Raw genomic sequence first — 27,183 nt, forward strand, 5'->3', positions numbered from 1 at the left:
GCTATGGATAAGATGGAGAGTTTGTTTGGGGAATGTGTTGCCTTTGGGCGCATATCGCCATCTAGCGTGGCGGAGTAAAACATTAATACTTGGGTCTACGACAGTGTTTCTCAAACTGTTTCAGACAAAGGACCACTTAACTAACCCTAGCTAAAAAAAAAAGAAAGATTAGACCTACTTCACCAGTATATTAGTCTACCCAATAGGCCTACTCACTGAACCACCTTGCTTATTGTCTTTGCACTTTGCTTATTGTGTCAGAGGATTCATATGATTTAAACTGGCATATCTTACATAGACAGTGTTGCAGAACTGTTTGGATTTACATACAAGTTGGTTCAATATTGCAAACAACTCATCTATATTATATTTTACCACGTCTGCTCGCGGACCACTTGGGATAGCTTGCGGACCACCACACTTTGAGAAACACTGGTCTACGAATATCATGACAGTGGTCCAGTCAGATCTTTTACTGTCTATGGTCAAATCCCAGCCGAGCTATAATTGTAGCTTGACTTACCTGTGCATGTAAACATACTGACTGACAAAAAATCTGAATGAGTAATTATAACAGACGAGTAGCTCTGTGGACACACAATATTGTTGGAAAATTGAGATGTGTGAAACACTATTTGACTCAAATGGTAATCAGAAATAATTTGTTATAAAAAAAAAAGACTAAACTGTTTTGACTAAAACTGACTGAGACTAAGATACCTTTAGTTTTCATTTGACTAAAACTAGACTAAAATGACGAGACTTTTAGTCGACTAAAACTTGACTAACAAAAATCATATTTGAATGACTAAATATGACAAAGACTAAAAAGGACATTTCGTCACAAGACTAAGACTAAGACTAAATTAAAAATAGGTGACAAAATGAACACTAAGTGGTAGGCTATAAAATAGCGTTTGTTTTTTGCTTGCCCCCTTAGCTTTCACTATAAGCCCATTCAGTGTTAATGCAAAAAAACAGTCTTGCTCAAAATGCTACCAATTAACATCATTTTGCTCTCAATCAAAAATTTTATTTTGTTAACTACTATAAATATACCCTAGGTTATTTTCAATCTGGAGTTATGCTTTAAAGAATATACCTTATATAGGCTAGGCTTTGAAACATAACAGTTTTGCACATAGGCTTAGGTCTTTGGGCTACATTTAACTGCTGACCCTTATGAAGACTAAACACAAAAAGTACTAAGAAGAATTAGAATAATGCTTATGTGGCCAAGTGCTACATGACAGTTATGCTATTACTTAATACTGAATACTTAAAACTAAAATACTGAATTAACCAGTTAAAGCCACATTTTACTTTGCAGGCACAGCACTCCCACCTTTTGAAATATATAACCACTTGGGGTCTCTATTTCACTCCTCCTCACACTTACTTACAGCAAACTGTGATAAATGCCTAAGGAAATCAATAAAGCCACTGCACAAATAAGGCCTTCGGCAGTATCAATGGACTCTGAATGATGCATGAGTTTGGGAATTGCTGAGAACATGATTCACCCTTCCAGCTAAAAGTACATGAATGTATGAATGACAAATGACTACTCAATCATTAACCGCTAAAACCTGCAACACCATGTTGCACTTCTGAAACACATACTTTATGATGGTAGCTAGGCTATAGACAAAGTGAAGAACTTGCTACAAGATACAAAATGTCCACCGGGAGGCAAGAAAAATAATTCAGTGGAAATGCATGGATTCCAGTTGCTGCTACTAGAAGCTACTGAATCCATGCATTTCCACGGAATTAGTTTTGGAATCTGACCCCTTATCATACCTGTTTGTTCGTTCTCGTCGCTCTACTTATCGTGACTTAAATTCAAGATGGTGTCGAACGGTATAATTCCTTAAGGCACTGTATAAATCGTCTTGTAAATAATCTACCAGTGCTTTTTCAAAGTTCTCCATGTCTCGTTTTAAATGTCAAGGCCCTCGGAAGTCTACCAATGAAGTATGGAGCTACTTTGAGCCTCGTAAATGGTGTAAAACAGTGATTTATTTGCATGGCTAGGCCGATGCCCGAGGCACCACAACGAAACCCTGTTGGTAGCATTGGCTAACTAGCGCCAGATTTCTGAGTGCAGGGGACAAGCTGAGGTGAGCTATGAAACATACGTTCACACTTGGTATCATGTTTCAAGCCACTTTAGGTCAAAATCACACCGGAATTATCCTTTAACATCATAAAATATATGGTTCACTTTTTTTTTTTTGCTTCATGTTTAAGGACTTTTCCACAATTGAAGGGTACAACAGAGTTAGCATTACATTTGTACAATAATTTGTTTTCAATGTCCTGTACAAATATTTTGTACATTGATGTTCCTTGGTCAGTTTGATCCCAGCTGTATGAAACATAGGATACATGAATATTTGACACATTATGGATATTATTATTTGAATAGTATGAGAACATATTGTTATTATCATTATTACATACACAAGTACATATTACATATAAGTCATTTTGGCAGGACCGTATAAGTCAAAAGGGGAAGCAACAGCAAGCCTTTGGGCTGCTGACACTGGATGGGCAATATTGCCAGCCAGGGTTCCAAGGTTCATAAAGGGGTGTGGGGGGGGTGGGATTGTTTAGTAGGGCTTTTGATGGTGGTTATTACACTCTTGTTAAGTACCTGTCACAAAAAAACTGGGTAACAATATTAATTATAATCATTTTCTGAGGGTTTATTTAGCTGGGGTCAAATTGACCCCAAGCATAAAGAGTGTCGGTAAGATTTGAGGATAACACAAGGGTTAACAACACACTCACACAGTAATTTAACCTGCTAGCTTGAGTTATATAGCCTACACCAGTCTCTCCATTACCAGATCTCTTCAGTCAGATTATTCAGTCTCACAGTGACCAAGCACTTTAGGGTGGATGGGAAGACTCACCTTGTGGTAGGCTACAATCTTTTCTTCTGAGTCTGAGCAAACACAGGCACCTGATAGTGTTTTGATCAGATAGGCGATAAAACAATCAATATTTACACTGAATAATCTTTACAGTCATAGCAAACAGCTATTTCATGATGATGCTTCAAAAGACTTCATCCATATGGCATCCACAGCTATGCCAAATATTGTCAATTTAGTAGTGGTTTCAAAAAGGAGACTTGTTTTCACAACTTTGTAGTCATTATAACACTTACAATTAAAAGTTAATGTGAACAATGCAATAACAGTGAATGTCCTTTAAAGGATGATCTGAATCGAGTCTTCCTTGGCCTGCTCCTGAAGCTCCTATTCCCAGTAGGCTACTGCCGCAGGGGATCGTCGTGTCGTGACACATCGTGACCCTTGGACTCTGTTCAAAGCAGCTCTCGTGTTGCTATGACGGTCCTGCCTGCGCCGGTGATTGAATAGGCAGTGAAGCACACCTCTCAGGTACACAAAAAAACAGACAAGAGCTTCACACCAGTCTACCAGTCTGCTACTGATTGATCTAAGCACAATTAGCCCATCAAAATAAATGCATAAAGATGAGGCGGGGCGAGAGAGAGAGACAGAGGAAGAATTAACCGACAGGCTTCAGATCCTGATTCATGAAAGGAGCTTCATCAGATTTTCACTGGACAGGTGTTGGGCCTTTGTCTGATTGCAATGACATAAACACAACCCTTTAGAGTAGGCCTACTGAAAAGCAACTGATTAAAAATCACTGATGGAAAAATAATGATGCAGAATGTAATGGACAGTGAACAGCCTACATTCTACCGCAGATCAAATGTAGCAAATTTGCCAAAAACGGTCAAGAGGTCCTTTATCTTTTCGAATTTAGCAATGCTGACATACTTCAGCAGGGCGTTAAACCATAGCCTAGTGCTTCTGCAATGGGCTATTCAACTAAGAAGTAGGCTTAGGCTAGAGTCCGACCGAAATGGGATTTTAAGGCCGATACCGATTCCGATATTTGAGGATGTCAAAAACCAATAAACGATAAATCTTCCGTTGTTCATTCAATACAATGTAAAATTGTAGGCCTACTAGCATAACCTATTGAAGAGTTCTGATCAAGGTGGGACATTGTGTCTAAATAGGCCTAACTAACTGGTCTCCTTAGCCTGGGGTGCCATTCCGAACTTAGTCCCACCCACATGACTACGTCAGGCTATGGTCTCCTAATGAAAGGCTAAATTATGAAATAATTATGAATAACAGCGTCAGGTCTTTGTACTTCTGTGATAGACATCAATGCCACGTTAACCTTCAAGGTATGTTGCCTACTTAATGCTTTTTCATTTTTTTTTTACTGTTAACAGCATTAAACAATGCAATACTTAGTTTGATTGGAAAGGAAAACGGCAAAATCTGATTCAGTGTGGTCCACGGAAGATGGGATGACCGCCATCTCCCATCAGCCTGGAAGGATACTTAAACCCTGACTATTTCCTTGACTAGTTAGAGCAGCTGGTGGATCTTTCCTGTTTTTGAGATGGTTAACATGGTCGGAAACTCTTGAAATTTGGCACACGTCAGGTGTCACGCATCGCAGTTAGGTACAAGAGCTTGACAAGAGCAGGGATTTTTGATATGTTGTAATATATTATGGTTTTAATATCTCACCACATAAACAGGATATGTGTCACAGTGCATTGAATGAATGGTCTGAAACTTCTCAGGTTAATAGATATTATGATTATGATGACACCCAATGGGCCTGCCTGGCATAGCGCCACCACCTAGCCAATCAGGAAATGTGCCAGAAATGGACAATGCCTTAACTGATTAATCTGAAACTTTATAAAATATTGGATATTATTGTGATGATATTCACATGTGTAATTCACATGCCTAGCATAGCGCCACCATCTGGCCAAGCAGGAAATGTGCCAGAAATGTTCTATGCTTTGAATAAATGGTCTGGAACTTCTCAGGTTAATAGACATTATGATTATGATGATATCCAGACACCCAATGGGCCTGCCTGGCATAGCGCCACCACCTGGCCAAGCAGAAACATGTGCCAGAAATTGGCAATGCCTTTATTGATTGATCTGAAACTTTACAAAATATTGGATATCATTATTGTGATGACATTCACATGTGTAATTCACATGCCTAGCATAGTGCCACCATCTGGCCAAGCAGGAAATGTGCCAAAAATGTTCAAGGCTTTGACTGATTGATCTGAAATTTTACACAAAATTAGATATCATAATTATGATATTCATATGTCTTATGTCATATGCCTTGCATAGCGCCACCAATTGGCAAGATAAGGAATGTGTTTTTTTCCACCTCTGTTGGATATCACAATCAGATGCATCAGATTAATCAGATTAGCACACGCATCAAATATGTACATTTCACAAACGCACCACGTCGGTGCTTTGTTGGGTTCCGAAATGTCACGGGTTGCGGCCCGCAGGTGCTTATTTGTAATTAAAACTCTGTTCCTGATTTTTCCTACCATTCAACTGTATCAAAATTACCATCACCTTGTTGTGTTTGCAGTATGGCTGCGTTGCATGTTGTTGTTTTTTTTATTTCGCCACTCCGTTAACAGCATTAAACAGATACTTTGTGATTGAAAAGGAAAATTACATAATGTAAGATAACACACATACTCTTTTATGACTTCCTGTGGCCTGTGCGTGTCCTTAACTGCTGCGTCGCGTTTCATGTGATCATTTAGGCTATTGTGGAGATGAATTTCCACAGCAGTAGACAATAAAGATTTCAATTCAATTTAAAATTATTAATACTCAGACATGGTCTCTTTTGGCTGGAAACATTTCCAATACGCTTGCGTGTCGCGTGAAAAGTAGGCGGTGTTCCTTTCTAGCTGGCACACATTTGCAGTGTGGTAATGGAAAGACAATATTTTAACCTACAATTTAGATGATGGCTCAGTATTTGGCTTTCCTTTACTTAATTGAAAAAATATTATTTGCTGTTATAAATGGCAATACCAATGCGTCAACAATTATATCGGCACACCGATTTATCGGTCAGGCTCTGAAGAAGCCACTAAATAACTTCTGCTAAAACAACAGGTGCTGAGGTTCTGATATGAAGTTCTTTACAGTTTGAAACACGATAATAGCCAACTGGAACATGAAAAGAGGAAGATAACAATGTAGATGGGTAATGTTTTGCAAACACCGAATATCCTGAACTCTACTCGGAGCCTAGCAGCACCGCAGGTACAACTGTTAATATCCTTCCATGGAAGATTAAAACAAAACAAAAAACACAAAACTGATTAAAACACAAAGCTGTCAGTGTTGTGTACATAACTTTTATTACTTATTTTATTATTCAGAACAGTGATGTTATGGAAAGGCGCATTTGTACATTTGACTGGCGTTGTTGCTAAGTGACAGCACGTCAGCAGAAATTATACCTTTTAAATACTGTCCTTAAACAATCAGAAGGGCTACAAGATCAGATACATTATATAAACACACATGCCAGTGGAAAATAAACAGATACAAACAGATAAATGCTAGACTCCTTAATGAAAATGCAATCAGAAAGGTGTTCTTTAATTTACTTTTAGTCAACTTAAGTAAGGTTAAGTAAACAAACATAACATTCAGTCCAATCCATGTTTCAATACCATATACTTATATAAATATATCTTAGACATATCTAAGTGCGTTGCAAAGCGGCAAGAACAGGGAGAATTGAATGACAAATATTAAAATAACAGTGTGTTCATGTCTGAGTGTGCCCATGATGTGTGTGTGTGTGTGTGTGTGTGTGTGTGTGTGTGTGTGTGTGTGTGTGTGTGTGTGTGTGAGAGAGACAGATATTGTCTGGAATTTTACTCCAGTCTGACATGCACCTTTTGGTTCACAAAGTTTGGTTGAAGGGAAGAGAAGACAATGCCTGATCTAAACCGGATGCCTGATGCATGTAGTTGTAGACCCACAAAACAAAACAAAAACACATGAATAATTTAACGTGTTTCGACACCGATGTTAAAACACTACCTGGAATGTTGGGCCTACAGTCACAGAACAACAGGAGGAGTCAAAGTCAAATAGAACCTGACCCTCCAATCATTTTGACTCTGGTGTACCAGATCTACAAACAAGGACATTAGTATGCACGTACGTGTGTGTGTGTGTGTGTGTGTGTGTGAACGTGTGTGTGTGTGTGTGTGTGTGTTTGAGAATTGGACGTAATTCGACCTCTATAAACTCGTCCCAGAAGAACATCAGTCCTAGCCCACCACAGTGGCTGGGTTAAGGGCTAAGACATCATAAAGCACCGGTCTCAGAGTGAGAGAGCACTGAGCGTCGGCACGCGTCTGAGAACGAGTCCGAGGATTTGGCCAGCAGCAGAGTAACCCCGCTGTTTAACGAGCTGCCCCTCGACACATCGCCACACTTTCAACTCACCCCTCACACCTCCTCACCAGGCCCTCCTCTGCACCAGGTGCCGCCGGGCCGCTGCGCTGTTCGGACTCCTGCGGCCCTGACCAATCAGAGCCACCCAATTCAGCTCCAGCCAAATGGTGGATGGATGGACGGTCTGGCTTGCAGGAGGAGCCGAAACACAGACGTCCACGTGGACCTGATCCGACTCAAGTTCTGAAGCACTGGCCCCCACAGAGTGCATTTGTTTTTAATAAACGTCACCCGTGTCTTGCTAGAATTGCTAGCTTGGTCTGATTTGAGTGGTTATAGTCAGGGTGTCGGATCGGGGATGGATAACCTGAGACTGCACTGACCTGGGGGCAGTTATGGGTGAGGAGGGCCCAGCAGAGGTGTGCATGTGTGAGAGAATGTGTGTGTGTGAGAGCAAAGGCTGATCTAAGAGCAGAAGGAGCAGCTCATTAAACTAGCAGGGTTTAACCTCAGCAGCCGGCTTGTGTGATGTCTCCACCTGAGCTCTTACTCACATCCAGTGTGGTGAAGGTCTGCAAACAAAACAGAGGCCAGACAAACAGCAAAAGGGTCAACAGGTAGGACCGGTATGGCACTGAACATATCCAAACAACATTTCCATAAACAAATGGACAAACAAAATAGCCTTTATGTTAAGAGCAGAGCTAGTCAACTAGATGCCAATGTACTGTATATCCAGAACTTCATCTATGACAAACGGTATGCTTTCTGGCTCACAGATGACACCTGGGTTTGTAATCCAAGTATGTGGTATTGTGACTGAGGGTTGAGCTACACCAGGCACGTAACTGAAGCGTTTCATTCGCGTTGCGTCTGCTGCAACAATTAGCTGCCACTATAATCAATGGAAGCAGCTACACCAGCCGTGATGGCGGCGTGTATGTTCGAAAAAAATAGACCATTCATCTAAAATGGACTTTACACGTCGCGAACGGAACACTTCAGTTACGCGCCTGGTGTAGCTTCGCTGTAACCCAAATAAGTTTTAAGTGGTGGAACTCATAATAGAAGAGCACCATGGCTTCCTTCACCTAAAGAAATAAAGCCATGGGGCGCTTCTTTTTAGAAGCTGACCACTAGGTCAGAGTCAAACCAACCCAGGCTCCTCATAAAACCACGTACTCCGAGTAACCCCCTGTGGATGAGAATGCAGCCTCACCTCTGCACAGGTGGGGTGGATGCCGATCGTGTTGTCCAGCTGGTCCTTGGTGATGCCACACTTCATGGCAGCGCCAAAGCCTTGAGTCACCTCACCGGCGTTCGGACCCAGGTAATGAAAGCCCACCACACGTTCCTGAAACCAAGAGATCGCATTCATTGAACCGCACTCATGAAAGCTTAGCATTTTACAGACTTCTACACAATCAAGCATCACTCACAAAAGTGATTAGTAGAATGCCTTAACATTTAGAGGACCATGACCGAAGTTTACTTTAAAAACAGTTTGCTGCTTAGTATTTACAGAATTTGCTCCATTCCAAATGGGAATGAACAGGTGAATTGTATGAGATATTAAGGCTTAGAAAAGAGGCATGCTGGAGAGATGCATGGCAATCCTACAGATCAGCAGGAACAGTCCCTGAGTGATACTCACATTGTCCAGTTTATTGCAGATGATCTTGGAGTAGCACTTGTTGTTGTCCCTGTTGGGTATTGTGAACTCCAGAGGCCAGAACAAACTGTGGTAGACCTGCACAGAAACATTCAGTGTCATTTTTACACCTGCGAGTGGCTTCACACCTTTCAACATGAACACGACTGTTCACAAGACTGCAGCTGTGCACAAGATTGTAGCCTCAATCCAAAATGACTGAACCCACAGAGGGCAAGAGTCCTAATCATTTAGTCCTTCATATGTCAGTGTGGCATGTGCCCACTGCCCTCACACACGCACACACAACCGTTTCTGGTGCCCACCTCAATGTTGTCCTGCCCATACAGCTCCAGGGCTTTCTCCTCGGACAGGCCACAGCAGCCGTACTCCAGTGGGGTGAACACCGTGGTAGGGACGTTCACGTAGTCACACTGCACACACACAGTCATCAACACAAGCCATTCAAGACAATAAATTCAAAGATAAACAAGCGGTCAAAACAAACAAACACTATTGGGCAGTTTCCTGTACAATAAGTACAGGAATTAAAGGGAAACTTGGCAGGATTAGCTATATTTCCCCCCTCTGCTGGAGAAATTGTGCATTATGCCATTTCAAACTGTGGAAAAAGGTAACGATAAAGCACATGGATTTGTTTACAAGCTAGCAAAACGGTTAACATAAGTTCGGCAGACAATGTGGATGTTACAAAGTAAGAAACACGATTTAAAACGAGTTTCTTGTTTCTCACTTCTCTTTCCGGGACGGTAGTCTCAATGTTGCAAGGTTGGTTTTCGCTAGGGGCAGCGGGAAAAGTCACCATTTTCACCGGAACAGGTCATTTAACCATCAAAATGATTTGTAAACGGGTTATTACGTTGAAATATTTGCCAAGTTCCCCTTTAAGTCCTAGTCCCAGACTAAGTATAAGTATATATACTCTTTTGATCCCGATTTCTCTGCATTTATCCCAATCGGTGAATTAGTGAAACACACTCAACACACAGTGAGGTGAAGCACACACTAATCCCGGCGCAGTGAGCTGCCTGCAACAACAGCAGTGCTCGGGGAGCAGTGAGGGGTTAGGTGCCTTGCTCAAGGGCACTTCAGCCGTGCCTACTGGTCGGGGTTCGAACCAGCAACCCTCCGATTACAAGTCCGAAGCGCTAACCAGTAGGCCACGGCTGCCCCAAAGAGTTTTTAGTCCAGCACTACGCTTAATCCATATAAGGGAGGTTGGACCCTAGCGGTAAACACTGCAATCTTGACTCACTAGACTCCTAAGTACTAAACTACTTGGGCAACAAATGATGTGTGTATCTGACCTTCAGCGTGCCACCGGCAAACAGCCTGCGTGCCAGCAGCTTGCCGGCCTGGATGGCCACCGGCGTCAGCTCCCACTTGCCCTCGAGGATGTCGCCGATGGCGTAGATGTGCGGCACGTTGGTCTGCTCCTCGTCGCTCACCGGGACCTTTCCATTCCTGGAAAGACAAGACAGAATTTAGACAAGGCATCAGACTTTCGTTTTTCGAACATTTTGATGATATGCCGGTCAAATATCGTATTATCGCTTCTTAATTAGTCAAGTTGAGGAAAACTGGAGACAGGCTATGTAGCTTAAAGAATGACATAATCAGGCCGAATAGAATGCAACATGTTCATTAGCCTAACTTACTTTATGGCCTAAACATGCTTTATAAGATCTAGCCAGTCTCTGCTGTTTTCGTGGACAGCAAGAATTTGCTTCGTTGTTTTAAATAGGCTACATGTACGTTGTTTGTTGCTGCTACCCACGTCATCTCCAGTGGTTCAACAGTTTCACTTGTGCCACTGCGCACTCACATTGAATGAGCACTCACACCACTACCCCCTAATGCTATGCCTCTATTTGATATTAAGAATTACGAAATATTTTCTATTCGGGAAAATATTTAGTTTCTTTTTCTTTCGGTCCGCGGTTCAATGATAGGCCTACCATTTGATTGTGCCGCAAATTATCCGCGGACCAGCAATGTCCTCGTCGAGGAGGCCCTAACTCTTCAGATCATAGACAGAGAAAGCATGCTTGTCCAGTGTACCCATGGGTCTGTCTACACGGAGAATGACATGTGTCTTGGTGCAGCTGCACCCCCGCAACTCCACTTTCACGGATTCCGACAGATATGCCCAACACTTCTACTTTTTCCTCTGGTGGTAGTGGAGCTGACCAGACATCTGAGGCTTCAGGCATTACCAATTTATCATCATCCATCACGTCTGGCCTCTGAAAAAACTTTTAAGGCTAGTCTGCCTGGGCTTGGCCATGTTTGAACCGTCTAACTCATTCGTTTGCTGTTGTTTTAAGTGCGCGCCTCCTATTTGGAAATGCAGCATATGCGTGTGGTTTAACAACTTTCAAACGGTAGAGCCTGTTCCTTTAAAACATAGCCAAAGGACATATTCTTGCTTTAGTATAGGCCTACATTTTCCAGCCAATGTCCGGCAATTACCGGACAACGGAAACCCTGCAAGGCATGTAGGGATCAGGGAATAAGCTTTTCCTCCTCACTGAGATGCTTTGCATGTGGTGCTATATATAACTGGGTAGTATTTTATGTGACATGGTTTTAGTGACAAAGCAGGGTAAGTTACCTCACTAAGTTAGCTAGCTAAAAGAGGAGTCTTTTGCACTGCAGAGTGAATGAAGCCAAGGGGCTCTTCTATTAGAATGTTTACCACTCCAATCCAAAGCTACAGGTCCTGATGGAGACGAAGTGGATTGGAAGGAATCTTATCTTCTCTTTTATTTAGGCCACCAGTGGAAATTACTTGCATATGGACATGTGGATGCAATTCATTATGTTTTCTATTTCATTAGTTGAAATAAATGTTGAAAAATCAAACAAATTGAAGCAGTGCCGGTTCTGGCCTATATTAATGTGGGCTGATAGAAATATTGGGTGGGCAACATGGCAAACATGAAACTGTGGTCAAATTGGATTAACACAAACAGCAGGCTGAGATGGGAGTTTAGGCCATCAACCCATCAGTCAACCAACTTCTGGCATTTTCATTTCATTTTCTAACGCTCCGTAATTTCTCGACACCATCAATGATCAGGCAAGTGACCGAAGCACTGTATACTGCCCTGCCCTCCAGTATCCTCACACTCCCCGCAACACTTTCAGCTGTCTGCTGGATGTCTCACCCTGCTCTACTTTTGACTGTCTAAACACATTTGTTAGGTTGAAAGCGAGGGCTGCCATTGGTAGGTGAACTCGGAGTGGTATCACGGACAACGAAAATGATGACTCGTCTATAATGATTTCCTGAAATTTTCTCCTGAGGAAATGTTCCTTACAGCCGCCACACGCCGGAGATCCGGCATGGTGCCGGAATACTTTAAGCCCTGTAGGTGTAATGCTAGACCAAAATACACCCCTGTTGAGGTGAGAGAAATCCATGCAAACATTGTCGCTTTTACCCAATATACAGTAGGATTGGCTGCCATTTCTTTGCAAGCGCTTTCTCTTACATAAGTCAGCTGCTCTGCTGATTTCCATGTTGATAAGGGCATGACAGTGCAACTTTTATAAAATCTTCAATCTCTGACCTACAGGAGTTTACACAAAGTCCTTTCAGGCAAGTCCCTCCACTCGGCAGCCATATAGCAACGCTTTTTGGGCACTCATCGGGCATCCTATTCAGCAGAAATGTGCGTGCGCAAGTCTTCACACCAATCTTGCTCCAACAGCAGGTTCACAACACATGATTGGGAAGATGTCTTCACAACACACCATATGATTGGCTCAATGTAATTCACATGTCGATGTTTTGCCGAGGAAAGAGGTGGGATATGTGTAGACAACGGCCATATTGCCGTTACAAAACTAGCCCCATGCATTTCTATGAAGGATTTTTTGAGTGCCGTGTCTCCTCATTAGAAAGTCTCTGGTTTACACTTACGAACGTACCAGGTATAGATCAGATCAAGCAAGGTGTGTGTAGTGGTGTAGTGGTGTGGTGTGTGTGTAAAAAACAGAGAGAGACATATATCGGGGCTCAAGTGCTAATTCCTCACTGATCACAAGACCCATGCGCTGCAGCCTCAAGCACAGATCACATTAATCTATGGCAACAACAAACAACTGCAGAGCACAATACAGTGGAACATGCAGAAAGCAGCTCAAAAACCACTGTACACTTAGCGAATAGAGAGAGAGAGAGAGAGAGAGAGAGAGAGAGAGAGAGAGAGAGAGAGACGAGAGAGAGAGAGAGAGAGAGAGAGAGAGAGAGAGAGAGAGAGAGAGAGAGAGAGAGAGAGAGAGGAGAGAGAGAGAGAGGCGAGTTTAAAGCAGAAACATTGGTTTGACAAGGAAAGGAAGGTAACTGGTCAGGCAGAGTCATGTTGGATGGCTCCAGTGACTCTAGGCTCATGTGCTACACTAATCACTCCACTACAAAGCTAACTGGACCCTTTTGTCACACACACACACACACACGTATCATTTGCGGTCAAGGCAAGCCCTCGGTTTCCATAAAAGGTCTAATTTATATGCATATTTACAACATTCTGCAGGGTGACCTCCCGCAGGTGTGATCCTTAAGCACAGCATGACTAACAGCCTCTGGTCATTCATACACAGCCTTTCCCTACTATTGTTCTCTGCAATGAGTCATGGACTTCATTGGAATGTACTTGAATACTTGGTGTGTGTGTGTGTGTGTGTGTGTGTACACAGCGCGCACACACACACACACAGACCTGTTGGCACACGTACACCCTCACACACATCTGCAAACGAAAGAACTCTTCTTCTAATACAATACTATTTGTATACACCGTTGTTGCCAGATTCTGATTCAATCGCTTTCAACTTCCCTGATTAAAATGGACACACACACACACACACGGGTGGCAATACTGCTGAATCACCATGACTGACTCCAGCCCAAGCCTGGCTGTGGTTAAAGGCACAGCTCCACCCAGAGCAGAGCAGAGCGGCGCACGCACAGAGACTGAATGAGCAGAGCTGGTGGCAGAGAGTCAGGGACCCAGTGGGTGGGGGAAGCAGAGGAGGGCAGCCGACGGTGGGGGAAGGACACTCACTTTGGGTTTACTTTGACGCCAGCCTTGTCCAGGCCAATGTTCCCTGTGCAGGCGTCACGGCCCACTGCAATCAGCACCTGAGACACACACACACACACACACACACACACACACAAACACAAATATAAAACTACTTCCCTGTAGACCTGGTTCAAGTTGAGAGCACTAGACAGCACAAAAAAATGAATTCATCACCAAGCCCCATAAGATGTGAATGATCAAGCTGGGGATACAGAATAAAAAGGCTTACAAAAATGTCATGCGCATTTGTTTAAGCCTAAAGACATGGAGAGCCAGAGACGAGGGCTCGGACAGGTCAATCATGCAGCAGAGTGCTGCCTTGGCCTGAGTGGAAGCTAAGGGCAGGTGCTGACTAGGGCAATAGAGTGGGGCAATAACGCCACTTACAGTGTTGAACTCTCCCTCAAACATGTCATCGCCCTCAGTGGACTTGGCCGTGACTTTCAGACGGCCAGGGGTGCCCTTCTCAAGCTCCTCCACCTGGAACACACACACACGCACAGAAGGATATTAGAACTGAAATTATAGGGCACAGTACACCATTGAGAAACTGTTAGTGTTGGCATTTTCCTGCTTCTGGGGAAGCTGTCAATTACTAGCCTGGGTGTTCCCATGCTGCCTTGCGCGCGATTTGATTCACGCTGCTAAGGCAGCCTGGAGACCATGGAGCAAATTTTCGCCTGAGATAGGGAACCAATCACAGAACAGGGGGGAAAGCAAGACGATGATGAGCTATGCACAGACGCATTTGATAGACATCCGTGGCACCCAATAAACGGATCTGGGCATTTTTTTCAAATACGAGAAAATGAACGTTTGGTTCCCAGACCACGTCTCATTGAGAAGTGGTGGCGCTAGCCAGGCTAGTCAATTATAATCTTGGCCTTATCAGACAAGCCATTGCAAAAACCTCTCAAGGTTACTCAGCAAATCAGTGCACAGTAATAAATTGGTAGTAAAGATGTCATCTGCACTCTTCAGAACTGTCTGTTCAGCCAAGCGCACACTCACACACACACACACCTTAACAGGAACAAATTTCCGCAGGAATTTGACCCCGTGTTCCTCCATGTGCTCTCCGGCCCGGTTGGCCATGTCCTGATCGAACCCGCGGAGCAGGATGGACCGTACCATTACAGTCACATCCAACCCCAGGCCAGCCAGGAACCCCCCACACTCCAGGGCCACATAGGACGCTCCAATCACCAGAGTCTTCCCAGGACAGTGGGGCAGCGAGAACAGGTCATCACTAGAGAGGAAGAGAAGAGAAGAGAAGTGTCAGACTTCAACCTCTTCTGTTACACTAAAAAAAAGCACAACTGCTCCCGATTGCTACACTTCATTACGAGAACAGCAGAAAATAAAATGTTGCCAAATTTCCTGGTTTCTCCACCATTAACCAACCCTGGACAAACTTACGGATCGGAAGTCCAGAGTTGCAGAGTGCAGACCACACATGTGTGTCTTGATAAGAGCGACACACAGCTGTGTTTAACTAGCCTGATACCAATAGCCTGCTAACAAAACCTGAATAGCACATACTGTAGATATCAATAAGAATAGTTACTGAGATGTTGCACCATACATCCTCGCTCACTCCCCTCCTTTCTCATTCGGCTTCCCAACTCTTTGTGCTTGTTCAGGGCTTAAAATTCATTTTTCAAAATGGGGGGGAATTCCCCCCTTAGGTTATTCATGTAGGGGGGATTTACACAATTTGGGGGGGAGGGGGGGTCGATTCTGATACCAAGTCAAGAAAATACTTTTTTTTTAAAAAGTGTTTGATTTTGGGGCCCCCACCACCCTGACGTCATCAGTAATATATACTGTAGTGGGATCATTCACAACAGTGGACATCCTAGATTCTGCTTGACTCTCTCCACACACACAAACACACACTGAAAATGATAGCTTATGTGATATGTTTCTATCATATATTTTTGAATTCATATAGAGTGTATTTATTTAATAATGCATTTTTTTAAAGTATAGCATTTTACTAGTAATTACTAGTAGCTAAACATATTTAGTAATTTGAATGCCTCATATTGACGTTTAACCTATAACACTTAGGCATATCTTTAATGTGGTGTGTAGGTCTAATTGAGTGCACATTGCTGATGAGTAGGTGTAATTGAGTGCCTGTCACTTTAAGAAAATACGTGAGAGTAATTCTATGGAGTAATTAGCCCCCCTTCAACCTGACGGTTTTAGGCTATAGTCGCTAGTGAATAAAAGTTGTGCATAGTGCGGTATGTGTATGCAAATCATTATGTTTTCTATGTCATTAGATACAATAAATGTTCAAAAAACTAACAAGTCGAAGACAATCCTTCTGGGATCAAGTGTTGACGTGACCTGAGCTAGCAGGATAGTTACCAAGGAGCTCTTTCCAGATGTAAAAGTTTGCCATGGTAGCGTAGCCTATTTGCGTAAGCGCAAAGTGGTTCTCTCTCTCTCTCTCTCTCCGTGTGTGTGTGCGTCTGCATGAGGCTATGTTCAATTCAACTCGGTAGTTGATCAGTCCGGTCAATAGCACCGCATTCACGCCACTTAATGATTAGGCTATATTAACGTCATCAGCAGGCTGTAAAAGTGTATGCGGGAATTTCTCGCATTATGATGGCTAGAGTTGCGGGACTTGAACAAATTATGCGCAATACCCGCAATCCCGCAGTGAAATTTAAGCCCTGTTGTTTAGCACAATCTTGAGAAAGGGACTCAGGAAGTGTGTGCATGCCCATCTGCTTCGCTACACAAATTGAAGTGGATTAAATTCCATACATAACTTCTCTAATCAAACTTTAGGGTCAAGTGGATTTGCAAGCACACTGCTTGATAAAGAGTTGGGGCAAGTAAAAAAGTCAACAACACTGCACACAAAAAGCAACCACGTAACTATCCAATCCAATGAAGAGAAGTATGGCAAGCCCACTCCGTAAGCAGGGATACCAAAACATACTCCAGTTCAGCTCCCTTCAACAGTCACAATCTAACCTACAGGGGAGGGAGCATACACACGACATCAGTCTAAAATATGGTCCGTCCTTAATAACTAGGGCTAATTCAAGGGCAATCAGTCTCCAGCCTTCACAAACATTACTTTGCCATTAAGTCCCCTTATGAAACCAGGTAAGAGCTCATGATTATACTTCAGCCACATGACTCAAATTCTCTTTTTAAGTGTAATAATGCTCAAGAGCTCTCTCCCATTTGCTACAATGAACGACCGACCAATCCACAAATTTATGCATGCACCCACGGGTAACGCACCCCCCCCCCCCCCCCCCCCACAGATGAAAAATATTGAGCATTTCCCATGGTTGCCCATTACACCTCTGCAGAGAGGCTAAAAGTACAAAGCAGGCTTCAGTCTAGGGCCATAGTGCCCATAGCTGCAGAGCCACAGATAAGTAGGAGCTTCCCGCAACTCACCTGGTGATGCAGTACTCCTTGTCCCCGGGGATGCCCAGGTAACGAGGCCTCTCCCCTGTGGCCAGAACAAACTTGGCCGCCGTGTGGAACGCCTCTTTGCCCCGCTTGTTAGTGGCCTGCGGGAGACCAGCACAGTGGAGTTAACGACATGGAAATGCAAACAAGGGATAACAAGAGAACAACCAACCACCCACAAGGGGAACAGCTTAAACATTGTAATATCAGAATCTGCAGATATTCCTGGCAGATAGATTGGCAAACCATCAGGGTTTCAGTGGAAGCATCATACAGATTTATCATCATACAGGGTTTTCTTTGTTTAACAGCTTGCCAACATGTATATTTTATGACACTTAGTATTATTTATTTTTAGGCTTATTGTAACAACCAGAGGAGTAAAAGAAACCTTTCATTTGCATTTTTATGCTAGCATAATTGTTATTTTTGTGGTAGAAATATTGTTAGTGGTACTTGGTATTGTACACAAATGTAAATACTCATACTGGTATTGTACAGCGCACTAAGCTGACATAAGAGCCAACATATGAAACACTGGCACAAGAGGATGTCTATTGTGGCATTGGTGCCCCCTTCTTTCAATATTCTGCTTTGCGACCTACTAATAGCGATTTTTATTTAGCCTGTGGCCTGTCAAAATAATCTTAGCATTCACAGCGCAAATTAATTTAGTCTTTTTACGCAGTGGAGAAAAGTGACGTCCAAATTCACCATTCACTCTTCTCAGTTGAACTACTTGCGAAGTAGCCTATTCATCACACAGACATCACAAGTATCACATGAACAAGCTTTTTCTCAGCTTTTAAACGATGTTAGCCGATAATTGCTGTGTTGAATGGTTCGCGAGAAAAGTAAATAATATAATTCAATTTAATCATTCTACTGAAGGTTTTAAGTCCCATGATCTCCCTACCCATTCATCTCGGTGGAATACTTCACGAACCCTTCTTTTAACACGTGACAAACCATATATCAGAATAAACAGCAGACCTGACCGAACACAAAGCTGTAAAGCAGTCCCATGTACAGTTAGCCGTTCCAGAGTAATCCAGTTTTGAATTTGCAGTAAATTTCGACATGCATGGGTGTCTCCAAATTTGGGCTTTAAGTTTTACAATGTGTTTAAATTGTTCCACATGATTTCATAACGGGCCAAATACAAAATAAATGTTACAAATATCGCCATATTACCAATTAGCTATTGGTAAAATCAGAGGACAGCTGACTAAGAGTTTGTGAAAGTAGCCTTAATGATCACAACATGCTAAGCATGCATCTAGGCTATTTGAGTTTCTTAAAGCTGAGCTGTGCTTAAATTGTTCAATACATGATTTCATAACAGGCCAAATATAAAATAAATGTTCTAGCCTAGATATCTGTAAATATTAGATGATCAGATGATTTACAGTTCTATGTAATATGTCATGTTTCATGTTTTTGTAATGTTTCATACAGTGATGCAGGTCTACTGCAGTGAATAGGCTAAATACAACTTTGATCATTTTTATAGCCTACTACTGTATAGTTAACTTTGGCCTTGGTGCCCTGACATGTGGCCTTTGTGCCCCCCACCAAATATGCCCAACTGAAGGCCAAGTGGCCTTGCCCCCAGAATGGTGAAATTCCAAGCCTGGCGAGCAGTATAATCACGTGAATGGTATTCGGGTGGTGGGACTGGACCTGCACTAAAAAAAAGTGTATCAGCTACATCATAAGGAGATTGCTTTCTGGTAAGAGGGAAGTTGTTAGACACTACAGTAAGGAATGGGTTGGCCCATCCTGGAAGCTTTATACGAGAGTGGAGAGATAAGCAACCATACCAGGTCATTCACATCACCTGAGCACACTAGAGTTGTGTACAATGAAAAGGCTACCGCTAGAGAAGTCAGATGTTTAGATTTCACCATCATGTCTGTTGTACAAAATATTGACAGCGTAAAAACGTTTAAAAAAAATAACAGAAAACAGCAATTAAGGAAACATTTGATTGCTCCGATTAGTTAGGTCTATCTAATTGTGTGCAGAGGACTTCCCCCCTGTACCGGTTAAAACATAGCCTGACTCCGACCTTCTACATGTACGTACTTCCGCTCAATTTTCATTTTCCTTCAGTACGTTGTCTGGGTTTGCGACATTCACGGTGAACGATGGCGTTGAGGTCGTTCAAAGACGAAACCGAAAGTTACTGTGCTAAAGAGAAGTAGCAACATCTGCAAACGTCAAAAACGCATTTGGAAAAATGCAGAAATGTATTTACAGCAAAGATAGACTAACATACATTGTTTCCTGACTGTTGATGCTGTTTATTGTAGTTTGTAAAGTTTAGGCGAAGTAGGAAGTAACGTTAGGAATCTCTATGTGATTGGTAAGGCTGGACCAACGATTTCAAAGTTAGTGCTTGTCGCAAGTGTTGCAATCGTTTCCCAATGGAGAGCTGTCAGACTCTATTCACTTTGTGAGAGAGTCTGGATATTTTCAGGCTAGTTAAAACACACCCCATAACCAAATCCAAATGGTCTGATACCAGACTCTGAATAGAAACATCAGGCTAGGGTTGGCCAGCACATGGGTCAAATTCCTGCGAGAGATAAGCCCTTTGCTGCATATGTAAGCCCCCCCCCACAACCTACACACACACAGTTCTGCTTCCCAATGCCTGAAAAAAATAACCTTAAAAGCCTCCCCTCCCAAACGGGCCAAAGCCGAGGGCTTACGGCATTACCCCACCCCTGAAAGGTCTAGGACTCGCTTATTGAGAAACGGCAGTCGGCCTCCATACCATGCCAGCTAGGAACAAACCACTGCCCACATGCCAAACACTGAGGTAAGTCCTGGATGACTCAGCCACCCTAGTGTCCCCTGCAGTTATGTATTTGGGTTTTGTAGCTTCTCTTACATAGGACAGTGAAGAGGACAGAAAATAAATGGAATCGGCAATTGTTTGCCAACTTGGTTTGGTAGCCATAGCCAGTATGGCGAACTTTCATTTCACCCTAAACATTCGACTATAGATGAGAGCAGGTAAGTGGAGATTGACCTTGATTTTGTGGGGTTCGATGAACTCTGCGTAGGAATTGACGTAATTGACGTTCTTATCCCGCAGGGCCACTCTGTAACCCCAGTTCAGCGAGCCGATGTAGTTGTTCACCGCTGTCTTCATGGTCTCCCAGTTATGCTTCACTGTGAGAGGAGGAAAGGGAAATGTTTTCAAATGATTACCAAACAAACTCCAATGAAGAGAAGATAATGCAGACGTTTTTGCTGCGTTAAGAAAGTGCTTATTGCTCTGTTTGTGTACGTGCGTGCTTCACTGGAGACTGCGGACTGTCTGGCTTCAAGTAATTATGACGTTCTCTCTTCTCCTTTTACACCCCAGTGAGCAGACACCTACGAGCCCGTCCTACACTTCCCCCAGAGAGACTGACCAAAACTTGAGGAACGAACTTTACTCCATTTAAGAAAAAAAAAAAAAAAGAAGTCACACAATCTCTTCAAAGGAAAAAGAACACCATCTCCCACAGATCTATTTGAAATGGAGAAGTTCAGCGATGTCACAAATGAAAACTGCCACCTCACTCGGGGGTGGTGGTGTTAGTGGGTTTTCTGTGTGAAAACGTACCCGTTTCGTCAATCTCCCATCCGAATTTGCGGGCGTCCTGTATGGCGGTGCCCAGCAGAGCCGTCTGGTGCATCAACTTTTTGGGGATGCAGCCCACGTTGACGCAGGTGCCCCCCAAGCCTGGTAGAGGAAGACAGAAAAGAAAGGGGAAAGTTCAAGAGCCGTCTGCCAAGGGACCTTTACCTGGTCTTACCAGGTCCGAAAGCTGTATTTAACGTAGCCACCGTCACACCACTCACCCCAGGTGGTGCCCAGTGGCGTGGGAACAACGTAGTCAAGCACCATCACCTTCTTGCCCATCATAGCCGCCTCCTGATTTTGGTTAACAAAGTTGAAAAAGTTCATATTTATCAAACCCGCGATACATTAATTGATGTTTGCCATGAAAAGATTTATTTCTTTTCATTGTTGTGGGATTGGTGGGGTTAAGCTCCTTTACCTTTGAGCAGGCCAGGCCACCCGAGCCGCCACCGATGACGATGAGGTCATAGTCGTAGGTCTCGTTCTCGCCACACAGCAGCTGCTGCAGAAGGCCGTCTCGGTGGGCCTGCGACACAAGTGGGGTTACCATGGCGATCGCCGCAAACTCCATTCCCATTGTAATCAAGAAGCAATAAATAGCTGGAGCCATTAAGGGTCTGAGCCATCAAGGCTCTCATAAATTATTAATGGCCATTGCACCAAAAACATCTCAAACTTCAAAGAGCGAGTTTAGTAAAACAATGAGTGTTTTTTATGTGTAATACATCAGATACAGCAACTGTTTTTATCATACTGATGTTGCATGATTAAACTTGGCATGACCACCTGATTTCAAGCGACTAATCCTGTTTTTGTTTCATCTGAAGTTTGGTGGACAAATGCATTTAAAGACGGACAGATAGAGAGAGGAAAATACCTTTCCTGGCATGTCAAAAGAAACCATTAAAGATTCAAAAAAATAAGAGCTCTATTCTTCTTCATGATGTCTGATCCCTGAAAGAAGCCACTCAACCTTGTGCTCCTTCTGCATTTCACTTTGAAGTGCACCTACCACTCAAACAAGCTGAATAGGACCTTTTTATAGCTGTATGATACAGTTTAATCGTAGGTGACAACGCAACGCGTAACAAGTAACTAGTCAACATGGGCTGCTTTTTCCTTCCATTCTGAAGTTCGAAAACAAAAAAACAACAAATATTGCATTGCACTACGTGCACAAGAGATAAATTACCTGCAAGGTTTTGTCACAGCCGCCGACGTGAGTCTTGTTGATGAAGACATTGGGGACCGTTTTCTGACCAGTCATCTCCGACAGCACATCCTGGTAGTTGGAGCCATCCTCTGGAGAGAGCAAGAAAACCATTGTCAGTTGACATGGCAGTTTACAGCAAAATTATGCAGCAATTAGCCAAGCAAATTGCAATAAAAAAATAAATAAATAAACTATGCATCATCTTGTATTTCTTGTATATGTATGTCCTTCACATGATCTACGTCATGTGAAGGAGGACAGATACACATTAGTATGTGAAGAACTCATAACAGACTTCATTTTGCATGTGCAACATGCTGTTAGTGGCATGTGCAATGTGTTTACATTTTGAGGTAGTTTGCTTACTAACGGCTCCTACACACAGTTGTGTGCGTGTGCTGGAGACGCATCCCATTCACTTTACATGGGCTCACGTCATCCGTTGCCCAACTGAATTGTGGGTCCATTGCGTCGCGTTTCTCCCGTCGCTCGCGTTGAGAAGTTCAGCTGTTGCTGCACCGACAGACGGCACCGGCCAATCAAGCCAATCAACGGACGACACCAACCAATCAAATTACGGTTATACTTCAAGTCATTTGCATAGCTACCGTCGGGAACACCCACTGGCATGCGTTGACGGAACACAACTGTGTGTAGAAGCCGTAACTGTAGACCAAAACGGCACAATCTTTCTTTAAAAATCATCTTTAAAAACCAGCATCTCTCAACATCTCCACAGATTAGTAGCTTCTAAGCAAATGCACAGACAGGAAGGGTGAGGTCATCATGCTGAACCTGGCTGGCTGGGCTGGCACTCGAGTAGGGGGCATGTAAACTGACCCGAGCCCAGCTGTCTCTGTGTGTGTGCACGTGTGTGCGCTCAGGAAGCCAGAGCTAGAGACCATACAACAGATCAAACAGGAAGTCAACTAATGACAAGCTGTTCTTGGAAAAAAAAACATAGACGGCAAGAGTGACAGAACAAGGACAGATCCAACTATTGTTGTTGCCGTTACTGCTCGTCCGTCCTGACATGCAACTTATTGAAACCATTTACCTAATCAACCAAATGCTCAAGTGGAAGTAAAGAGAAACAGACAAGCAAGAAGTAATTGTGTAATACAAAGCGAGGAGGGGAAAGCTAGTGAAGCTGTTGAGAGAGTGCAAGAGCCCCAGTGCGAGGCCGATGGGAGATATAAGCTGGCAGATAAGGGGGCGTGTAGGACTGGGGCTGGGGGATCGTCAGAGGTGGAATGCTGCCAAGTTGAATTGTGGGAGTGACTCAGCAACTTCCATAACGTCCCAGGGAGATATACGGGCAGGTATGATTGAGCACTCTTGGTGTGTAAAACATTAACACAGACACAATGTGATCAATGGTCAGCACTGAGTACATTGAGGACAACTCAGCACATCCACTTGTTAAGACAATTACCGGTTTGAACATTTATTGGCAGTAACAGAAAAGCACTAGCATGTCCCCAAAGTTAAATGATCTACATTTATGTTCCCAACAACTGTAGATATATCAAAAGACGGGACAGTTGACCACAACCCTATTGAGTGCAATGTCATGTGTGTGCATAGAAGATATCCATCACTCACCCATTAAGTCCAGCTCTACGGCATTGCATTTCACATTTAGCTCCTTAAAGAGATCCTTCACCTGCCAAAAGCAACAACATAACAAAACCTTGTTAAGTTAAGTGACAATGATGACTGAACAACTGACATTGCAGCACTTAGCTAACATTAAAGACCTGATAATCTCCATTTTCAACAGGTGAAGGTCAACCATGTACCATTAAGGGTGTGGTGAAGCAATGGTAGTGTCAGTATCTGAGAAACAATAGGCCCGGGCTTTGTATTTAATACAGACACCGTTTCTGTCGCCCCAAACCCATGCCATGCACATTCTCATGTGTATTCACTTGATTTGTGCTAAAATATCACACACACACACAACTGATGAGGACTGTTCCGTTCTTCCATGTATCTGGATCTCTGCCTTTTATCTTGCCACTGTTCCCAATTAGGCCTGCTTCAACCCATCCATGACCCCCCCCCCCCCCCCCCCAGCCTCACCCTCTCATTGCTCCAGTGAACCATGGTGACACACAGCTGAAGCAGCCAAGTGCAGTACTGAACCCTTCCAACAACAGGTTGTAAGTTGAAATATGCTGACGCATGCTTACAAGGTGTTGTGGCTTCTTCAAACATTCAGGCTTGCAAGTTCGAAATTTATAGAAGGGTGCCAGACATTTAACATCAACATCATGAGAACAGGTCTGGACCAAAGATGGATACTTTACCTCCCTCTAGGTATACCAATCGCATGAGTGCCGACATTAATCTTATCTGTTTAATCTTATCTGTTTAAACATATTAAAAAGTATACAAAGTGACTCATTGCCTATCTGCTGATTTTAGTAAAGCAAAAACATCATTGTGAAAGTCAGAAATATGGCCATACTTTGAATCTCAACGCTTTCTTTTTACTTAGGAAGTGTGTAATCAAGGCACTCTCTTTAGTGAGTCGATTACAGTCAATTGGTCATTTGATGTTTAAAATTGGTGATGGCAACATTAAATTAAACAGATACTACCCTGGAAAGTAAAATGTCTGCACAAAAAAGTACAGTAAGTCAGAATTAACTCCGAAATGGCTTGCTCGACGACGTTTTCGTCATCTAGTAGAATTACTATTGAATAGTACATGCAAAATTGAAGTTGACAATTAAGAAACATCTAACATTACCTAGAAAACAACACTGGCCACTAGCCAGAGTTCAACCAACTAGATCGGTACCGATATGCCACCATGTTTTACAAATTCTACGTATTAACGCAAAGCAACTTATCAATTACAACTCGCAGGGATACGAGTAAAGACGAAAAATCTAATATGCTTCCTCCTTCCTGCTGTCAACTCACCATTCACATTGACGTCATTCAGCGTAACTATTACACTAAGGAAAGGAAAGTTGTTAGCTCAGCAAGAGTAGGTAAACCTTATTAATGCCACATTTACTGACACCATCTATCTACATTGGGGATTTGTGACAAAGAAAAAAAAAATCAACGTAACGGTACACCGTTCGACACAACAGCAGCTAAAACATAATGCACCGTTGTTTCACACGTCAAATGAGGGAAACTAATAACAGAGTAATCAGATTTTATTTTCAGTCAACAAGCAAAGTTAATAAAATATCACAAGTAGGGTTGATTCGTAACCTTCACGTCTTCAACCCTTAATACAGTCAGAGCCCGTTTATACAGTTACTGTCCGACGTCGCGGGAAAACAGGCACGAGAACACGGGGCATGCCAGAGCACCGTAATGTTAGCTGCTGTCGAAATGGAATGCAATGGTTTGGGTTTAGAACTTCAGAAACATCACTAAACCAGATGTACAATTACGCAACGAATGCCTTGACTTACCTTGACACAAAAAGGGCAATAACTTTTGCTGAAAACCAACACCGGGTTAGAATCAATCAGCTGCTGTATTCGGGATTTAAGTTCTGCCCGTCCGGAGTCATTCTCGATGGGAGGCATGATTTAGCAGAGCTGCTAACTGGTTTGGTTGCCTTCCAACTCTTCTTGTTAGCTTGCTAGCAAATCGTATAGTTCGCAATCTTACTGGATAAAGGGTCAAAAAGACACTTTAAATACAACACACAGCCAACACTGGACTCAAAAAGTTTAAGAATGCAAATTATTGTAAACAAGATGACAGCGGTATCCCGAGTGTCTTCATCTTGCCTCTACTCCAGCCGGTGTCTGCCTGCCCCGCGAAATACCGTGCGTAAAGGCAGAAGGGCCATATAAAATCCTGGGATTGTCCATCTGAGTGCCTGATCATCACAAGTAAAGTTAGTTCAAATTTGTTCAATTGAAAATATATTATTGCAATAAGTAAAAAATAATGGACATACACTAGGTGTTTCAAATCGTTTGTCTATTTGTTAATCTTTCGTAATCACACTATTCTACGGAAGACCAGCCGGCAAAATCTGCAGATACCAACATAATTCGATTCCCGTATATTTGGTGACATCTTGTGGTAAAAACAGAAAATACAATATTGTATGCCAACCTTAGACCAATGTATAAGTATAAGTATATATACTTTTTTGATCCCGTGAGGGAAATTTGGTCTCTGCATTTAACCCAATCGGTGAATTAGTGAAACACAAACAGCACACAGTGAGGTGAAGCACACACTAATCCCGGCCTGCTACAATAGCGGCGCTCGGGGAGGGGTTAGGTGCCTTGCTCAAGGGCTCTTCAGCCGCGGCCCACTGGTCGGGTCTGGAACCGGTAACCCTCCGGTTACAAGTCCAGAGTGCTAACCAATGGGCCACGGCTGCCCCTTGACTACCTAACCCAGGGGTTCCCAACCTTTTTCATTCCACGGACCAGACAACAGTTGTCATATTTCTGACTGACCGGTATCAGTATTTTGTAAGAGGGGGTGCGGACTACTAGGCCTACCCCTATTTGTATGCCTCTATATCTGATGACACCAAACTTAGTATTTTTTGATCGGGGAAACATTAGTTTATTTTTCGTTTATTTTTCTCTGTGGTTCCATAAGACCATTCAATTGTACCGCAAATTAACAGACAGAAGCATTATTATTCACCATTTGGAAGCTTGGACTTTTGAGAACCTATACATGACAATTGATAATCTTTTTCATGTATAATCTGTATAGTGCTTTACATTGTCAAATTAATCTTACTATGTCTCAATTAAATTTTATCAAACATGCCCT

At 42.9% G+C, this 27,183-nt stretch overlaps 1 protein-coding gene across 1 annotated transcript; it reads right to left on the reverse strand.

Moving 5' to 3' along the window:
- Positions 1-6,253: 6,253 nt before the first annotated feature.
- Positions 6,254-26,216, reverse strand: txnrd3 (thioredoxin reductase 3). Its single transcript, XM_042089307.1, has 16 exons — positions 25,845-26,216; positions 24,007-24,067; positions 22,381-22,490; positions 21,607-21,714; positions 21,407-21,479; positions 21,168-21,287; positions 20,586-20,728; positions 17,531-17,646; positions 15,119-15,344; positions 14,483-14,575; positions 14,075-14,151; positions 10,310-10,466; positions 9,308-9,415; positions 8,985-9,080; positions 8,550-8,684; positions 6,254-7,902 (listed from the first exon to the last, which is right to left on the reverse strand). The coding sequence occupies exons 1-16, from the start codon at positions 25,959-25,961 to the stop codon at positions 7,840-7,842; spliced, it is 1,803 nt and encodes a 600-aa protein (XP_041945241.1). The 5' UTR covers positions 25,962-26,216; the 3' UTR covers positions 6,254-7,839.
- Between the last annotated feature and the right edge of the window lie 967 nt (positions 26,217-27,183).

This window comes from Alosa sapidissima, chromosome 4 (assembly GCF_018492685.1).
Source record: "Alosa sapidissima isolate fAloSap1 chromosome 4, fAloSap1.pri, whole genome shotgun sequence".
NCBI lineage: Eukaryota > Metazoa > Chordata > Actinopteri > Clupeiformes > Clupeidae > Alosa > Alosa sapidissima.

Coding starts and splice junctions, on each gene's coding strand:
- txnrd3 (XM_042089307.1), bottom strand. CDS start 25,961: ATGCCTCCCATCGAGAATGACTCCGGACGGGCAGAACTTAAATCCCGA. Junction 21,715..22,380: donor GCTGTGACAAAACCTTGCAG/GTAATTTATCTC, acceptor CTTGTGTCGCAG/GCCCACCGAGACGGCCTTCT. Junction 17,647..20,585: donor TCGAACCCCACAAAATCAAG/GTCAATCTCCAC, acceptor GGTCTCCCGCAG/GCCACTAACAAGCGGGGCAA.